This window comes from Hemicordylus capensis, chromosome 2, assembly GCF_027244095.1.
Source record: "Hemicordylus capensis ecotype Gifberg chromosome 2, rHemCap1.1.pri, whole genome shotgun sequence".
NCBI lineage: Eukaryota > Metazoa > Chordata > Lepidosauria > Squamata > Cordylidae > Hemicordylus > Hemicordylus capensis.
The window spans coordinates 139,323,305-139,339,337 of record NC_069658.1 but is presented as its reverse complement, the minus strand read 5'-3'; the positions used below and the strand labels follow the sequence as shown (position 1 = coordinate 139,339,337).

At 45.3% G+C, this 16,033-nt stretch overlaps 1 protein-coding gene across 11 annotated transcripts in view; it reads right to left on the bottom strand.

The window, feature by feature from the left end:
* PSD3 (pleckstrin and Sec7 domain containing 3) overlaps window positions 1–16,033 on the bottom strand; it is a 201,216-nt gene that overhangs the window by 125,012 nt on the left and 60,171 nt on the right. The window contains exons 1-2 of one of the 11 annotated variants that reach the window (XM_053290555.1): window positions 11,377–11,651; window positions 10,893–11,043 (exon numbers count right to left, since the gene is read on the bottom strand). The exons of 7 other annotated variants lie outside the window; for them this stretch is intronic. Coding sequence is in view for 1 of the 4 variants with exons in the window: in XM_053290553.1 (XP_053146528.1) it covers window positions 15,302–15,369 (68 nt within the window). In the remaining 3 variants the exon portion in view is untranslated. Of the gene's footprint in view, window positions 1–8,081; window positions 8,103–10,892; window positions 11,044–11,376; window positions 11,652–15,301; window positions 15,423–16,033 lie in introns of those variants that run through there. 3 more of the 11 variants (XM_053290553.1, XM_053290554.1, XM_053290556.1) reach the window with 3 other exon arrangements.

The window sequence follows — 16,033 nt, the reverse complement described above, 5'->3', positions numbered from 1 at the left end:
CTCTATTTTTATTGTTAGCTTACTGTTGATTATTTTATGTGATGAGCCACGTTGACAGCTCTTGGAGTCTAATGGCAGGTTATAGTTACTTTTATCCGTCAATCCATCAACAGCTTGGTTTAGCCCAGTGAGATCCCTTTTTCATTCAACCCCCATGCAATCTTACAAAATGCTTTCAAAATCGCTAAAAAATGCAATGTGGTTGGGGGAAAGAGAGTGTTGTTCAAAAAACACAACTCCAAAGCTACTTTGGACATGTACAACTAGTTTCTCGCTAGTTCTTTGGATGTCAGCCAGTTTCTGAGAAAATATACGACAGCATGTGACTTAGTAGGGTGCATTTCTATTTTGCTATGATTAAAGTGTTAATACATTGCTGCTGCATAATGGTGCACAACGTATCTTCCCCAGTAAGCACATGGTTATTCTCCATGTGGGAAGGTAACAGGGGGAGCAAGGTCATTCCATCTGCCTTGCTGGGACTCACCATCTAGCCCCTCTGCCACCTGTGGACATTCCACCACAGGCGGAGTGCAGCCTGCTTATCGGCTGCCAAGTTCCAGCTGGCTGGTTGCCAGCCTCCCAGATTGCTGAAGATTGCTGAAGATCCACCACCTGCTGCCTGTCCTGGGAGCTGCTTGTGAGGGAGTGGCTTCTGGAGCTTGCAAGCTTAAAAGCAAGGAGGCTCGCCATAGGCGTAGCCACTGGCATGGCGGTCAGGCCACCTATAGGCGGCCACCGAAGCCAGCCGCCAGAGGGGGCTGGCCTTTGGGGCCAGGCCTGAGGGCTGGGGGGGTTGGGTTGGGCCAGGCCTTTTGCAGACATGTGTTTGGGCACTCTTGAGGGGGATGGTGCTGGGGGTGTGCCTGGCAGTTCAAGGGTAGCTATTACTGCAGTGGTGGGGAATAGAAGAATTGACACTGCCAGAGCAGCTGGCCGTTACAGGGGAAGGGAAATCAGCAGTTTAGTAACTGTTTCCACTTCCAACTGTTCTGTCAACTCTTCGGCCTTGGGGAGCAGCTCCAACGACCCACAGAATCTGGCCTTGCTCCTCTGCAATGCCAGGTCAGTTTAGAATAAGACTGAAATTGTCCACGATTTGATCGTGGATGAGGGAGCTGACCTGGCATGTATAACCGAGACCTGGTTGGGGGAGGCGAGTGGTCCAGTGTGGGCTCAGCTTCTCCCACCAGGTTACTCTGTCGTGGAGCAGGCCAGGGGGAGTGGGCGGGGGTGGAGTGGCTGTGGTCCATAAGAATACCATTTCCCTTACCAGGGCCCCTGTGTGACAGCTGACTTACATTGAGTGCATATTTTTGAGGCTGGGAATTAGGGATAGATTGAGGATTCTGTTGGTCTACCGTCCACCCCGCTGCCCAACTGACTCCCTAACTGAGCTGACGGAGCTGGTCGCGGAGTTGGTGTTGGAGTCTCCTAGACTTTTGGTGCTGGGGGATATCCACTTTGGAGCTGGCTTCTTTGGTGCGACTCAGGAGTTCATAGCGGCCATGACAACTATGGGCCTATCCCAATTAGTTTCTGAACCAACTCATGTTGCCAGCCATGCACTCGATTTGGTCTTTTCTTCGGATCGGGGGGGGGGGGTGTTCCGTGGGTGGGGGAATCCAGTGGTTTCCCCATTGTCATGGATGGGACCACTGCCTGGTTAAGGTCGGTCTCACAGCTGCAATCCACCCCTGTAGGGGTGGTGGACCTATTAGGATGGTCTGTCCAAAAAGGCTGCTGGACCCAGTGGGATTTCAAAAGGCCTTGGAGGATTTTGACGTTGGTGCGGCCGGTGATTCTGTCGACGCCCTGGTAGGAACCTAGAACAGGGAACTCAACAGGGCAGTAGACACGATTGCTCCTAAGTGTCCCTTCCGACCTGCTGCAAAAATGGCCCCTTGGTATACTGAGGAGCTGCGGGGGCTGAAGCGGTTGGGTAGGCGACTAGAGCGCAAGTGGAGAACTCGGTTCGAATCTGACAGGATTCAGCATGTGACCCATTTGAAGGCTTATGCGGTGGCAGTGTGCACAGCGAAAAAGAGATTCTGGTCTGCGTGCATTGCGGCTGCAGGTGCACGCTCGGCGGAGCTATCCCGGGTTGTGAGGAGTATGGTTTCTGCTCCTTCTACTTCCAATCAGTCCCTGGAGTTGCTCTGCTGTGATGCCTTTAATGGGTTCTTTGCTAACCCAGCTGCGCCGATTCCTTGAAGTGGATGACCTCAAAACAGTGGTGCATCAGCTGGTAACCTCCCGGCTTGACTATTGCAATGCGCTCTACGTGGGGCTGCCTTTGTATGTAGTCTGGAAACTTCAGTTAGTTCAGAACGCGGCAGCCAGATTGGTCTCTGGGGCAACCTGGAGAGACCATATGATGCCTGTTTTCAAGCAGTTACACTGGCTGCCGATATGTTTCCGGGCAAAATACAAAGTGCTGGTTATTACCTTCTCCGCCTTCTTTTACATGATCCCCACCGCACGTTAAGGTCATCTGTGGAGGTCCGTCTCCAGTTATCACCGGTTCGTTTGGTGGCGACTCAGAGGTGGGCCTTCTCTGTAGCTGCTCCTGGGCTGTGGAATGCACTCCCAGCAGAAATTCGTAATCTTAATTCTTTACTGACCTTCAAGAGAACCCTTTAAACCCATCTGTTTGGCCTGGCCTTTCAGGGTTTTTAATTAGTTTTAATTGTTTTAATGTTAACCTGGTTTTCAGGGTTTTAATTGTTTTGATAGTTTAATTGTTTTTTAAGATGCTTTTAAATTGGTGTTTATATTTGTATTTCTGTTTTAATTGTTTTTAATTATTTCTGTTTTTAATTGTAAACCGCCCTGAGCCAGCTCGGAAGGGCAGTATAAAAATCGAATGAATGAATGAAGAAAAATGCTATGTGTAAATCCATCCAAGTGCATGTCAAAACCAAGAGAAGCAGAGGAGATGATAACCAAAGACAAATGTGCCATAAAGAACACTAAGCAAACTACCCCAGAAAGTGGGTCTTATGAAGAATTATGGAGAGGAAGGCATGAAAGGAGGTGCCCAGGCCAGGGGAGAGCATAACATCAGCTCCCACAGCGACCAGCTCTGGCCTGTGAGGACTGTTGGGGCAGCCTTCCCAGGAGTACAGAAAGACCAGTGTGCCCCGAGAGGAAGGCAAGAAAGAAGGCTCTTGTCTTCAGCTCCTGAAAAGACCAACAGCCTGAGATGTTTTATTAATCTTCTGTAATCTGCTTGTTTTAATATTGCAAACCGCTTTTGGTGCCTTTGTCAAGGCAGAAAGGCAGTATAAAAATGTAACCAAAAAATCAATCAATCAATAAATGTAAGAAAATGAAAACCCAATAACTACTGGTCCTGTTTTGAAAACATATGGGTCTGGTCATACTAGGTTTCCCCCCCAAGTTCTTTGATGTTAGATTGGGGGCGGGGGGGAGGTCATCTTGAATCCAGAGGCTCCTTCATTTTGGGCAGATACCAGTATAATCTGCATTTAACCTGTTTTTTAAGGTAGTCATCTCAAATTCAGAGTGGTCTTCTATTTGGGTAAATACAGTAATACTTTCAGCGAATCCAGTGTGGTATAGCGGAGGAGGTCACTACTGTGGCCAGGAGTGCCTTTAGCTTTGTCTGGTAACCATCTGCTCCCTTATCTAGAGAGGAAGGATCTGGCCTGCGTTATCTATGCTTTGGTGACACCCAGACTGGACTCTGTAATGCTTTCTATGTGGGTCTCCCTTTAGAGACTGTTTGGAAGTGTCAGTATACAATGCAATGAACAAAGTGCTAGTAGGAGCAAGTTGACTGGAAAACACAAAACCTAGGCATACTGGTTTTCAATTGGCTCAATTTAAAAAGCTGGTGCTACCCTTTACAGTCCTAAATTATTGGGGAGCAGGTTATCTTAACAACTGCCTCCTTACATATAAACCTGCCTGGGCCCTAAGATCAGCCTCAGAGGCTCTTTGACCTGTCATTAACAGAAAGTTGATGGATGTGTAACAAAGACAGGGCCTTGTCAGTGATGGCATCGCAACTGTGGAACTCCCTTCCCAGGAAGGTTAGGCCAACTCTCAGTCTTCAGATTAATGGTCGATGCCTTCTTGTTCTGGAAGGCATTCTACACTGCACTTTGACTATTTTACTTGCTGCTGTTTTGGTCTGTGTTTTTCCTGTGATTTTTATACTGATTGTATTGTTCTTTTTACAAGATGTTTTAATACCTTGCCAGCTGCTTTGTTATTATTTTATTTACTTATTTAAAACATTTATACCCCGCCCCTCAAGTACATTACTGCTTGGGGTGGCTCACAACATTTATAAAACAGTTACAATATAAAATCAAACTAATAAAATTAACCAAGTTAAAAATCCAAGCTAAAACTACAATCAAAATTAGCTTTTAAAATTCCAAATTAAAACCTTAAAGCTAAAAACTAAGAATTATAAAGACTAAAGAACCTACCAGATATACACAACAGGGGAAACATTTAAAAGCCTCTTTAAAAAGATGTTTTTATTTGTAAGGAAAGCAGGAGATTGTGTGTATGCAAGTTAATAGCTGCACTGGATTTGGACAACAGGCATCTATTTTCAAGTCTCCACTCAGCTACAAAGCTGGGCATCTTTGTGTCAGTCGCTCTCCTTCCACCTAGCCCTACTTCACAAGGCTGTTGTAAGGAGAAAAATGAGTACATGCTACCCATAGCTCCTTAGACAAACTACAGGATGCAAATATGATAAAACTAAATAAAACACATTCCACAAGAAGGAAAAGTGGCTTGCATCAGTTTGCATATCAGAAAGTAAGAGCTGCCTTGGAGGACCAGGCCATGGTCCAGCTAGCCCAGCATTAAATTCCCAACAGCTGCCAGACAAACGTCTGAAGGAAGCTCACAAGCACGGCATGAAGCTGGGACATGTGAATACTGCGGAGTCTGGTTAGTTACCAGGCACCTCTGCTTTTAGATCTATAATCCAGAGACAGGAAAATATTTCAAATTCCTAGCAGCTAGCCATACACAGAACGCCCCCCACCCACCCACACAAACCATCTTCAAAACATTCCTAGGGGCCAGCATCAAATCTCCAGGCACCTTACGGCACCAACTGCAAAAGAACAAACAAACCGGCTATCTCCGAGAGACTGACACGTTTATAGCACCTGCCCAATCTAAGCAATGCTTGTAAAGCTGAAAACCATGTATGGGCATTGCCACCAACATGACCACAGCACTGCTTCACCATTGCTGCTAACAGCCAGAGCCTTGGATTATGGCCACCACTGACAGAACACATTTGTACTGTCCTAGGAACTGGTCTCTAGAATGAGTGAGTGAGTGAAGTGACCAAGTCTGTCTTTGAGCCAACTGAGCAGTCACCTGAAGTGCTGCCAACTCCTGCAAAGGTACAACTACTCCATACTGACTTTTCCATAGCTGGAGTACAGCAGAGCTACCGATAGTTTATGTTGCTCTTGAGCCTGGTGGCAGAAGCCAGGCTAGATTCACACCAAATGACTTCACAGCAACAAATACACATTTGCTTCTTAAATGCTTTTTAATCTCTTGTGCTGCCTATATTATTGCAGATGTTACTGTGGTGTGCATGTAACTGCTTTGCTAAGCTGCCACCTGCATCGTCCTTCAGCATGAAGAGGTCAATTTTAATTTTTTTTAAAATTATTTTACATAAGCTGGAGTGTGGTAAAAATCCTTTCAGCAGCACTTGGCAGGATATGACACAGGAAAAAATACAGGCAATAATTTGACATGCGGTAATTTCTCCGCCTGTGGCTGTTCAGCTGCATGTCTATATTCTCCTGCCAAGTGACAAGGAGAGTTTTACCACCACCCTGATTCCTCAGGTTCTTAAATCACATGTGGAATTCACCTTACTACTTGGCATAATTCTAGAGACAACCAGCTTCGCAAATGATCTCTTACACAGCCACAAACATTATTATTTGGCACTGGGTGACTGGGCCAGTCACTTCTCCCTCAGCCTAACCTACCTCACAGGGTTGTTGTGAGGAGAAACATAACCATGTAAACCGCTCCGGGCTCCTTGGAGAAAGAATGGGATATAAATGTAATAAACAAAAGCAATAATAAACAAGTTTCTATACTTGCTTTCTGTACCATTCTGCCAAGTGCCGAGGATAAAGGGGGAGGTAAGTCACCTTAAGTGGTGCAGCGGGGAAATGCTTGACTAACAAGCAGAAGGTTGCGGGTTCAAATCCGCCCTGGTACTATATCGGCCAGCAGCAATATAGGAAGATGCTGAAAGGCATCATCTCATACTGAGCAGGAGGAGACAATGGTAAACCCCTCCTGTATTCTACCAAAGTAAACCACAGGGCTCTGTGGGCGCCAGGAGTCAAAATCGACTCGACGGCACACTTTACCTTTACCTTTAAGTAACAACAGAAGCCTGCATTTATTGTGCTTTGGCATTTTCTTTCTTTCTATGCCTACCCACCTTCCTTCAAAAGTTGTACAATACTTTATACTTTAAGGGTAAAAAAATAAGTTCAATAAGCTACAGAGAAGGCAGGTGATATTCCAGTCTGAGTTAGCTGACACAAGTTGTTTCTTTGCCCCTGTGATCCAAGCAATTACAACAATTGGTTACAAGCAGTTTATGTGGTCACGACACCTGGACAAGTGTCACAAAGCGACTCAAGACATTGTTCCCAGCCAGGATCCCCCCCCCCCGATGTTTGTCTTTTCACCCCAGATAATCTATTGGATGGACCCAACATCAAGAAGAACTAAAAACAATGTACAGCTGCCCCCTGGCAGGTGCCATCCTGAATTCACAACATCCAGAAGAACCAAAAAGTCAGAAGGGTTCATAAATGCTGGGGTGCTTTATTTGCTTTCAGGCATATAGAGACATCACCTTAAGTGGCACAGCGGGGAAATGCTTGACTAACAAGCAGAAGGTTGCTGGTTCAAATCCACGCTGGTACGTTTCCCAGACTATGGACAACACCTATATTGGGCAGCAGCGATCCAGGAAGATGCTGAAAGGCATCATCTCATACTGCGTGGGAGATGACAATGGTAAACCGCTCCTGTATTCTACCAAAAGAAAACCACAGGGCTCTGTGGGCGCTATGAGTCAAAATCAACTTGACGGCACACTTACCTTTAGAGACCTGCACCAGACAGTACAGGAATGTGGACTGCTCTGCATTCAAAATTTATACTTACTAAGCAATGACAAACAGCCAGACAGTATGGAAGACTAAACTTTTTCAAACAATGATTTACCATGTTATTTAACTTTTTCAATAATCTCAATTCTCCACCACCATCCGCCTCCTACAAAAATAAAAATGGGGGAAATCTCAAAAAACGATTGATGAATAACTATCTCATTTACTACACTTTGAAGTCCTATGCAAGGAAAGCCTTCAAAAGCATGCTATGAAGAAGCTCACTCTTCTGTGTTATGACTGGCCCACACACAACTCCAGAATGGCACCACCAACTTTGTTCTGTGTCAATCCGTGTGTGAACAGAGCCTCTCTACTTTCCGTTAACTAACTCTGTGAAAGTCTACCAAGAAGCCACGAGGCAGGGGGAAGTACCAGCTTCCTGAATGCTGCTCAAGGACTGTAGTAAAACTAAATCTAATCAGCCTTTCAAAGTCACCACATTGGAAAGAAACCAGTAGCAGCTGGTGAACACTGGAGGAGTGGGGGGGGCCCCCAGGGGAGAACCCAATCACTAGCAGGAGCCTCCCCACTCCCATGCTCCTCCACACTAGCAGGCTTGGGTATTTACCCAAACCTGCCAGCATGGAAGAAAATGGAAAGGGGGAGAGGGGAGCAGAAAAGCAGGGGTGAAAGTCAGAGAACAGAGAAGTTGGGGGACGGGAAGGTATTAAGTAGAAAAGCCAGGGCAAAAAGTAGGGAGAAAGGCAGGAAGCAGAAAAGAAAGGGCAAAACCTCACAGCTGAGCCATTTTTTGAAGGGCGGTACAGAAATCAAATAAATCAAATAAAATTAAAAAGCAAAAGGAAGAAAGACTGCTTCGCCCCTCCCACCAAACAAAAGGTAAAAGATCAGATTTACCATCAGCCAGGAATCCTCCCAAGCTGGGAGCTTTCTACAGCAACTCCTCCCCTGCTTGTAACTTCCAATTTTGCTCTTACTGGCTGCAACAGCTGCTACTCAAGCTGTCCCAGCAGTCTCAGTCTTAGGGGGCTCCTCCTGGCACTGCCCTCAGGAAGAACTAAAATAATGGGTAAAAAATATACTTCCTGGTTGCTTCAGGGAATATATGTTTAACACATTCCCTCTTCTTCCTGGGGGCGATGTCAGAAGGAGCCCCCTAGGAAGCAGACTGGTTGGAGTAGCTTGAGTAACAGCTGTTCCAGCCAGTAAGAAGAAATTACAGGCAGGGGAGGAGGAGCTGCAGAAAGCTCCCTGCTCTGGAGGTTTCCCTGGCTGCCTTTAAGTCTGAACTTTTACTAGCTTGTTTGTTTTTGTTTGGTGGGGGAGGGGGGCACAGCCCCTCCTGCCCTTACTGACCAGCCACCACTGAAAGGAACACAGTTCTTGCTTTCGCTTTACACATTCCTGACTTGCAGAATATTTATTTATTTAACATTTTCTATCCCGTTCTTCCTCCAAGGAGCCCAGAGTGGTGTACTACTTACTTGGGTTTCTCCTCACAACAACCCTGTGAAGTAGGTTAGGCTGAGAGAGAAGTGACTGGCCCAGAGTCACCCAGCAAGTATCATGGCTGAATGGGGATTTGAACTCGGGTCTCCCTGGTCCTGGTCCAGCACTCTAACCACTACACCACGCTGGCTCACAGCTGAAACAAAAACTAGCATGGTGCATTGAATGGAGCACTGGGCATGGATAAATGGAAACCCAGATGCAAACTCTTGTTCTGGGTAGGAAGCAAACTGGCTGGCCATGGGCAAGTCACTGTCCCCCAGGCTAACCAACCTACCACACCAAGGTATATTGTAAGGATCCAATATAACTAGGGTTGCCAACAGTTCCTGCTGCTACTGAGCTGCTCAACCTGTCTCCCGCCCGCCCAACAATCAGCTGTTTGGCAGTGGCAGTACAGTACTTTGCACAGTACTTCACTTCCAGTCCAGGGTCAGGAGTGCCTTTACAGGAAACAGAGCCTCTTACAGCCCAAGCAACACAAGAGGTGTGTGTGAGGAGCATTGGCAGAGAGCCATGTGGGCTTGTGAAGGTTGGACTCTTCCAGTTTATTTGGGGAAAGAGCTGAGCGTGACTCAGAAACAGAGACAAGAGCTGAAGCACCTGTTCTCCTCATGCTTTGCTGCTGGTTCTCCCAGGACCCGTGGGTGATGTGATGCTGGTCCATTCCGGCACAGTGCGTGCACAACTCCACCAACATGAAACCAGACAGCACCCTTCCTGCTACCACGTGCACTGACCTCCCCTCTTGCTTGCTCTTGCCTCCTCTGGAGTAGATCCTGCAACTCTTCTGCTTTCTAATGGTGGAGGAAATTGTTCTTTCATTTTCCTCTCTCCTGGCCAAAGAATGCAAAACTTGGGGAAATGCTCGTGTGTTGTGCTTGGTTGGTATGAATGGCCCCAACCCTGAAGTGCCCTGCCCCCAAACACACACACCCAACATGTGTCCATTAGCTGGGCAACAGAATGTTGGTAACCCTAAATATACCTCATGTGTTGCCCTAAAGTCCTCGAAGCAGCAGGACAGACCCAGAATAGTCTCTTTTACTGCCGTGTTTCTCAGGCTTCTGACGGCTGAGGCATACTATTTTTCTTAATCAAAGTAGGAGGCAAGGTACTGTCTAAGAATGTGCATTAAGGATGAGGGACTAAAAGTATGCTGCCAATTTTAATTAACTATTTAATGAAATGCTTAAATATGCAAAATTATAAATGTAAATAATTCTGGCACACAACTATGTGGAATGTTACTGGATCTTTCCATCACTCCCAGTGCAGAGGTGTACTTGCCCATCACTCCCAGCAGGAGGACCTGCCCCCAGAGGAGAGAGATTGGAAAGAGACACATCCAGAATCTCACAGGAGCCTTTACAAATTTAACATATTTCTTTTTTCATGTCACACTAGTATTTATCTCAGGTCATACAAATATACTCTGACACACAGTTTAGGAATGAATGCTTTACTGTAACCCAGAATTATGGAATCATTACACCAAATACCCTCATATACATATAGCTGTATCTCTTTTTTAAATCACTTTTTCTAACTACCAACAAGCAGTTAAAAAAGAACATTCAGTCTCTAATAAAGTGATATTTGAGTGTGTATAAAGCCTATTCTTTATAGGATGATAATAAAGCATCAAGGCCATCCCCCAAGGAAAAAGCAGATTTAGAACACACATAACATTACCAGGATGGTTACTCAGTTCAATATTATTGCAGTCTGATGAGGTCTAAAAACTATTTAAAAAAAAAAAAAGCTTGCAAGAAACATGTGGGGACTTATGTCTCAGTTTTGCCAATAGCCTCTTTGCAATTTACAGCACTGTTTACAACTCAGCATTGCACTTGAGCATTCAAGAACCTCACCACGTACAAAATCCACTGCTGCAAGAGTTGCATGTTCCACAATGGTAATGGACAAGTCTGGGGTTTTAGAAGTTAATATCTATGGTTTGATCTAATTTTCATGATGTGGGGACATAAGTCTGGATAACATATGAGAGTCAAAGTTATAGAGGTCTTTATGGGAATTTAGCTAAATTGGACCAAGATTCATTGAATCTTAGGCCCAAATTGTGTTTTTAATTGTACATTTATTTTATATAGTGTCATCTGTGTGTATGAAGCTTTACCATATCTAGGAGAAAGGCATTATGGGCCATGAAGATTTTACTGACTGCTGAAGAGGTACCTTTTAAAGTGGTCGATCTCTTATATTTAGCATTGGGAGAGTGCTTGTCCCTATTCAATCCCGATTCGTGTCCCTCCAGTGGCAAGTGCTGCTGTCTCCTTCGCTGTTGATTTTTAGACTGTGAGCCCTCTTGGGAACCATCTTCTTATTCCTTTAGTTATGAAAAACATTTTTTAAACTGAAAATGGTATATTAGTCATCCTAATAAAAATGATTCTTAATTAACTGGAAAAACCGTGAATGGCCCCAAAGACTGAGTTAATGCAGACAATGCTTTGAATTAGCAAGATTTGATTATTTCGTTACATAGCGCACTGTTCCTAAACAGACATTATAAGTAAACAAGTGATTCCTTGTCTGTAGAAGATTTTAAATATGGTAGTAGCTTGATTGATTTGTATAATTCAGAGAGTAGTTTGAACTTTTTGTAACAATTCATAATTCAAAAATAAGGAGAGAGAGAAAGAGTTAAATATTGAATTACCTGGGGTGGAGAATGGTCAGCCCTGCCCGAATGTGATATCAGCACACTCTATCTGCTTAGCAGTTCTTTTTTCTCTCCACTAATTGCTTCTGGTGAACTTTTCTACTCCAGCAAGAGGTGCAAAGACCACATACCGGTTTCTTTTTCTGAGTCCCTTGGGGGCAGGAATTGAAATAAATTGAAGGACTTCCTCCTGCTCTTCCTAGTTCCCTACTAGGACACCCCTCCAGCAGGCCTGCTTCAAACAAGCACAATATACAATCAAGTCACCCCTGACCGCTGCCGCCCCCCCCCCCCCCCGCCGCACTAACATGCCTTTTAACCATTTGCAGACTGGTTCGGAGTAGCTCCTCCGGCTATTTCGGCAGCTGTTTCTGGATGGATTTTATCATGGGGGAAGGCGGTGGAAACAGCTGCTCCCAAAACCAGGCTTTATAATTCCTTTTAAAATCATTGGGTGGAGAGGGATGATGGAATATAATTGCCTCATGTTTTGCAGATTCCACAACAGAATTTTTTGTCTTCATCCACAGTAGCAGCACAATAATTTCTCCCATTTTACAAACGTGCTCATTTATCAAGCTCTGTGGCCAAACAGTTTGAATGGGCTTTGCATTGCTGCTGATTGCTCGAGTGTATGCCAAACCGAGGTGGGGCAACCCATTTCACTGCCTGCAATTGTTTGCTCCTGTCTTTTCTAGCCAGGCAGCTAAGAAAAAGCAGAGTTAACTAGCAAGAAGCAAAGGGTCGTGGCTTTCTCTCTCTCTCTCTCTCTCTCTCTATTTAAACTGACAGACATGACTAATGGATAAGAGAAGCCAGACGGTTAAATTCTCAGCCTGAGCTGCCTGACTGCATCAGACCGACTAGCGCCTCCCAGAAGTCAGATGGAAAAGAGCTGCAATTTGCAAACTGAAAGGTGTGGGGTTCTACAAAGCTGCAGGGGTGTGTGTGTGGTTTTTTGCTTGGTTTTGGGGGGGAGGGGGGAGCTAAGACTCTCACTGCTTTGGACTACAGTCCATTTTTGCTTGCTCCCTAAGCAGCTCCCCACATTTCCCTTATGTCCAAAAGGCACTCCAAAAATATCGAAATGGTGCTACCTCTTTCTATCATTTCAAATTCTAACTCAAATCCAGCCACTTCTGTATAGCTCTTTTTACTCTCCTCTCCAAGCACGCAAATCCAAACACTGCAAAGTCACTATAACAGAATAGACTCATTCGTCCTTCCTCAACCTTGCCTCGCCTATCCTGCTTCCTCCTTTTTGTGACTCCCCCCCTCCCAGAAAACTTTCGGATTTCAGTGTCTTGCGGCAGGAAACTTTCACTCTCTAAATGATTTGGGAGTGTGCTGTAAAGCACCACACACAGAGATGGTGCTCTATAAATACAACGAAACACACCCCAACTCACCCTCCTCAAAGTAGGAGAGGCTACCAGGCAGAGGAAGTGATAGCTAGATGAGTGTTTCCCAACCTTTTTATTTATTATTATTATTTATTTTAACATTTTATATCCTGCTCTTCCTCCAAGGAGCCCAGAGCAGTGTACTACATACTTAGGTTTCTCATCACAACAACAACCCTGTGAAGTAGGTTAGGCTGAGAGAGAGTGACTGGCCCAGAGTCACCCAGCTAGTTTCATGGCTGAATGGGGAGTTGAACTCAGGTCTCCCTGGTCCTAGTAAAAAAAAGGCAGTCACATTGTCCCCCGGTCCAATACAGATAGGTTGGGGTTGCTGCACAATTTTATTTACTTATGTTGCCTTTCTCCTCCACACTCACATCCCTCCTGGATGTTTCCCTTGCATTCCTCCTGGTTCATGAGGGAGCAAGTGAGCTCCAAAACCAGAAAGAGTAAACTCCGCACTTTTGCAGCTCTCTTGCTTCCCTGTGCAGTGGAGGGAAGTGTCCCTCCGGATGCACTATGGGGTGACTCAGTGGGGAGTTTAAACAGATGAGTCAGCATGGCACACAGGTCAGTGTCCCACAGCACATGGGTTGAAGAACACTGAGCTACACTTTTCAACCATGGCTCTGTGGACCCTTGGGTTCCACAAGCATCTCTCAAGGGTTCTGCAAACTTTTACAACCTCTCACACTTCAGGCACTTCACTTTCCCCTCTTGCACCAGCTGGTCACCCCCCACTCTGAGAAGGGGAGTGCCCACTCCACAAGCAAAACATGGCCTGGTCTACTCAAGTGGCATGTCTTGGGAACTTCACCCCTTCCGTTTATTTATGGAAGTTACTAACTTTCTGGTTGTTCAATGCTCATGAATAATATTCCAAGTTATAAATTAGTACAAATTTGTGCCTTTGCATTTCTAAGTGTTATTAAAAAAAAGTCTATTACCAGTTTTTACTTTGTTTTGCTTTTTTTAAGTATAGGTGGCAAGGAGAGGAGATCCCACGGGACATGACATGTTCAGGGGGGTCTTTTAATAAAAAAAATAAGGGTTGTAAACTACTGAGCTAGATACACCATTGTTCTGACTGCTTATAGATGCTTATATCTTCTTTCCCATTCTGCAGCATCAACTGTATTCTCAGTCTGTAGCACAGATTCTTGATTCTCCCACAGGAAATGCTACCACCACTCCTTATTTGTACTTCCCATTTTATTTAAATGTATGCACATTCAATGTTCGCTCACTAAGTATGAATTACGTGGTGAAACCACCAACCTGGCAATAGCTCTGCCTATCGTTATTCAGGATCCACTTGCCCCCGATTCACTATATTTTTAACCTGCTACACCAGGCAATCATATACACTCAGCTACTCATCCAAAATGTGCATACACAAACCTTTCAGCAGCAGGATAGCCCAAAGACCAGATGCTGGGGACAAACCAGCAAAGGTGGCTGTCATTGTCATGCACTGTTTGTGATCTTGCCAGAGTCATCTGGCTGGCCAAACGGACCCTGGCCAATTCCAGCTAGAGTTCCTTCTTACCTTTTCAGTACATACATAGTGCGCAGTACAGACAGATAACCAAACTATCCCAGATGAGCTCTCTCACCATAGGGCAGTTTGGCCATCTGCCAAGTAGCAAGGTGAAGTTTACCACCCATCAAGTACAGATGTGTGGTAGAAGAGTGTCCTCTGTATCTAACCAGAGGGAGGAATCTGAGGAAGAGCTGCTCTAAACATTTCCCTTCAGAAAAATACTGAATGAATACCCACATCCGTTGCACTAGTCACAAGCCATTCCAATAAGGCCAACACAGAAGAAATTCCTCATCCCTACTGAGCAGGAGTGCCATTTGGATTTTTATTTATTTATTTATTTTTGTCTCAGACAGGAAAATCTTTTGGGTTCCTGCTGGCCAGCCAAGGCCCCATTCCCCCCCACCCCACATGTGGCTTGCTGTTATGTTTGAACACCACCAGTGTTGTTCCCTACCTGCTTCTTTTTCACTTCTGGGATGGCAACTGCAGTACCAGATCTGCCTCAGGGGCCTCCATTTACTGACCCATAATATTAATATGATTACTATAAACAGCTGGCTCCCAGCAAAGAGTATTCCACAACTATTAGCCATAGCAGGCGATGGCAAAGCCTCCTGTTCATGTTTCTTTGGCTCTTCAAGCACTAGCTAAGGAAACGGCACAGGAGAACGCAGAGTGCCAGAAATTGCAGGTTCGCTCTCTGTTTAGCTCCCAATGCTTTTATATTGGATGCTGCACCTTATTTGGAAGCGAGAGATCAATTAATGGCTGAACTCTGCTGAGGAGAGTTCCCTTTTCAAAAACAGCCTCTCCTTTTAGGGGAAAACTCAGCCAAGATCCTACATCAAACCAGCATGCTGGCCCGTTAGGCAGGGCCTCTCCCACCTTGCCTCCCACCGCCACCAAGCAAACGCTGTTCTCCACTGTCAGAGCAAATACACTGAAGCCATGCACAGTTTGGGTTCAGACTTACTGAATGTAGCCAAGGTCAGCCGTTGGGAGGCCAGCCGAAGAGAAACACCCAGACACAAAGGAGCCCATAGGGACTCCTAACCCGGCAGCCACTAATCACTCTTTTTAATGTCAAGGCCATGTGACTCACTTTCACAAAGCAGCTTCGCCTCAAGCCCCCTCCCTGAAACTCAGCCCCTAACAGCTGTACTGCATGGAGAAAGGTTGGTCCCCTTCTGCTTATTCATTAAAAGGATTGGATAACATTACTGTCAGGCATCATTCCCTTGTTGATCAGCTGGTCTCTAGTCAACAGAAAGTGCCTGGTTCTCATTTGCCGCAGAAGCTGCCAGAGCTTCATAAAGGATCCCCAGTGAAAAGTGGGATGCCGCTGCTTGGCCTATGACCTACAATCCACCTGGCATCTTTAGGATTTCAGTGACTACATCAGATGGCAAGAGGATGCAAAATGACTGCCTCTCCTTTCTGATGCATTCTACTGTGTTGAGAAAGGGAAACAGTTCACTCTTCCCTGTCAAGCTCTGGTCTCCTTGCTCATTTATTGGATTTCAAAAAGACCAGCTGGCTCCTCCAATCTGGTCTTCCGTATGTCAGCATGAGCTGTTGGACTTGATTCCCAACTTTTTCTGATACTTAAAGTCCACATTACAATACATTATTTTCAAATGGTGAGCATCTAGCTCCATAATTTACATTTTGCAACACAACAGAGTCCTTAGCTTTGCAAATCAAC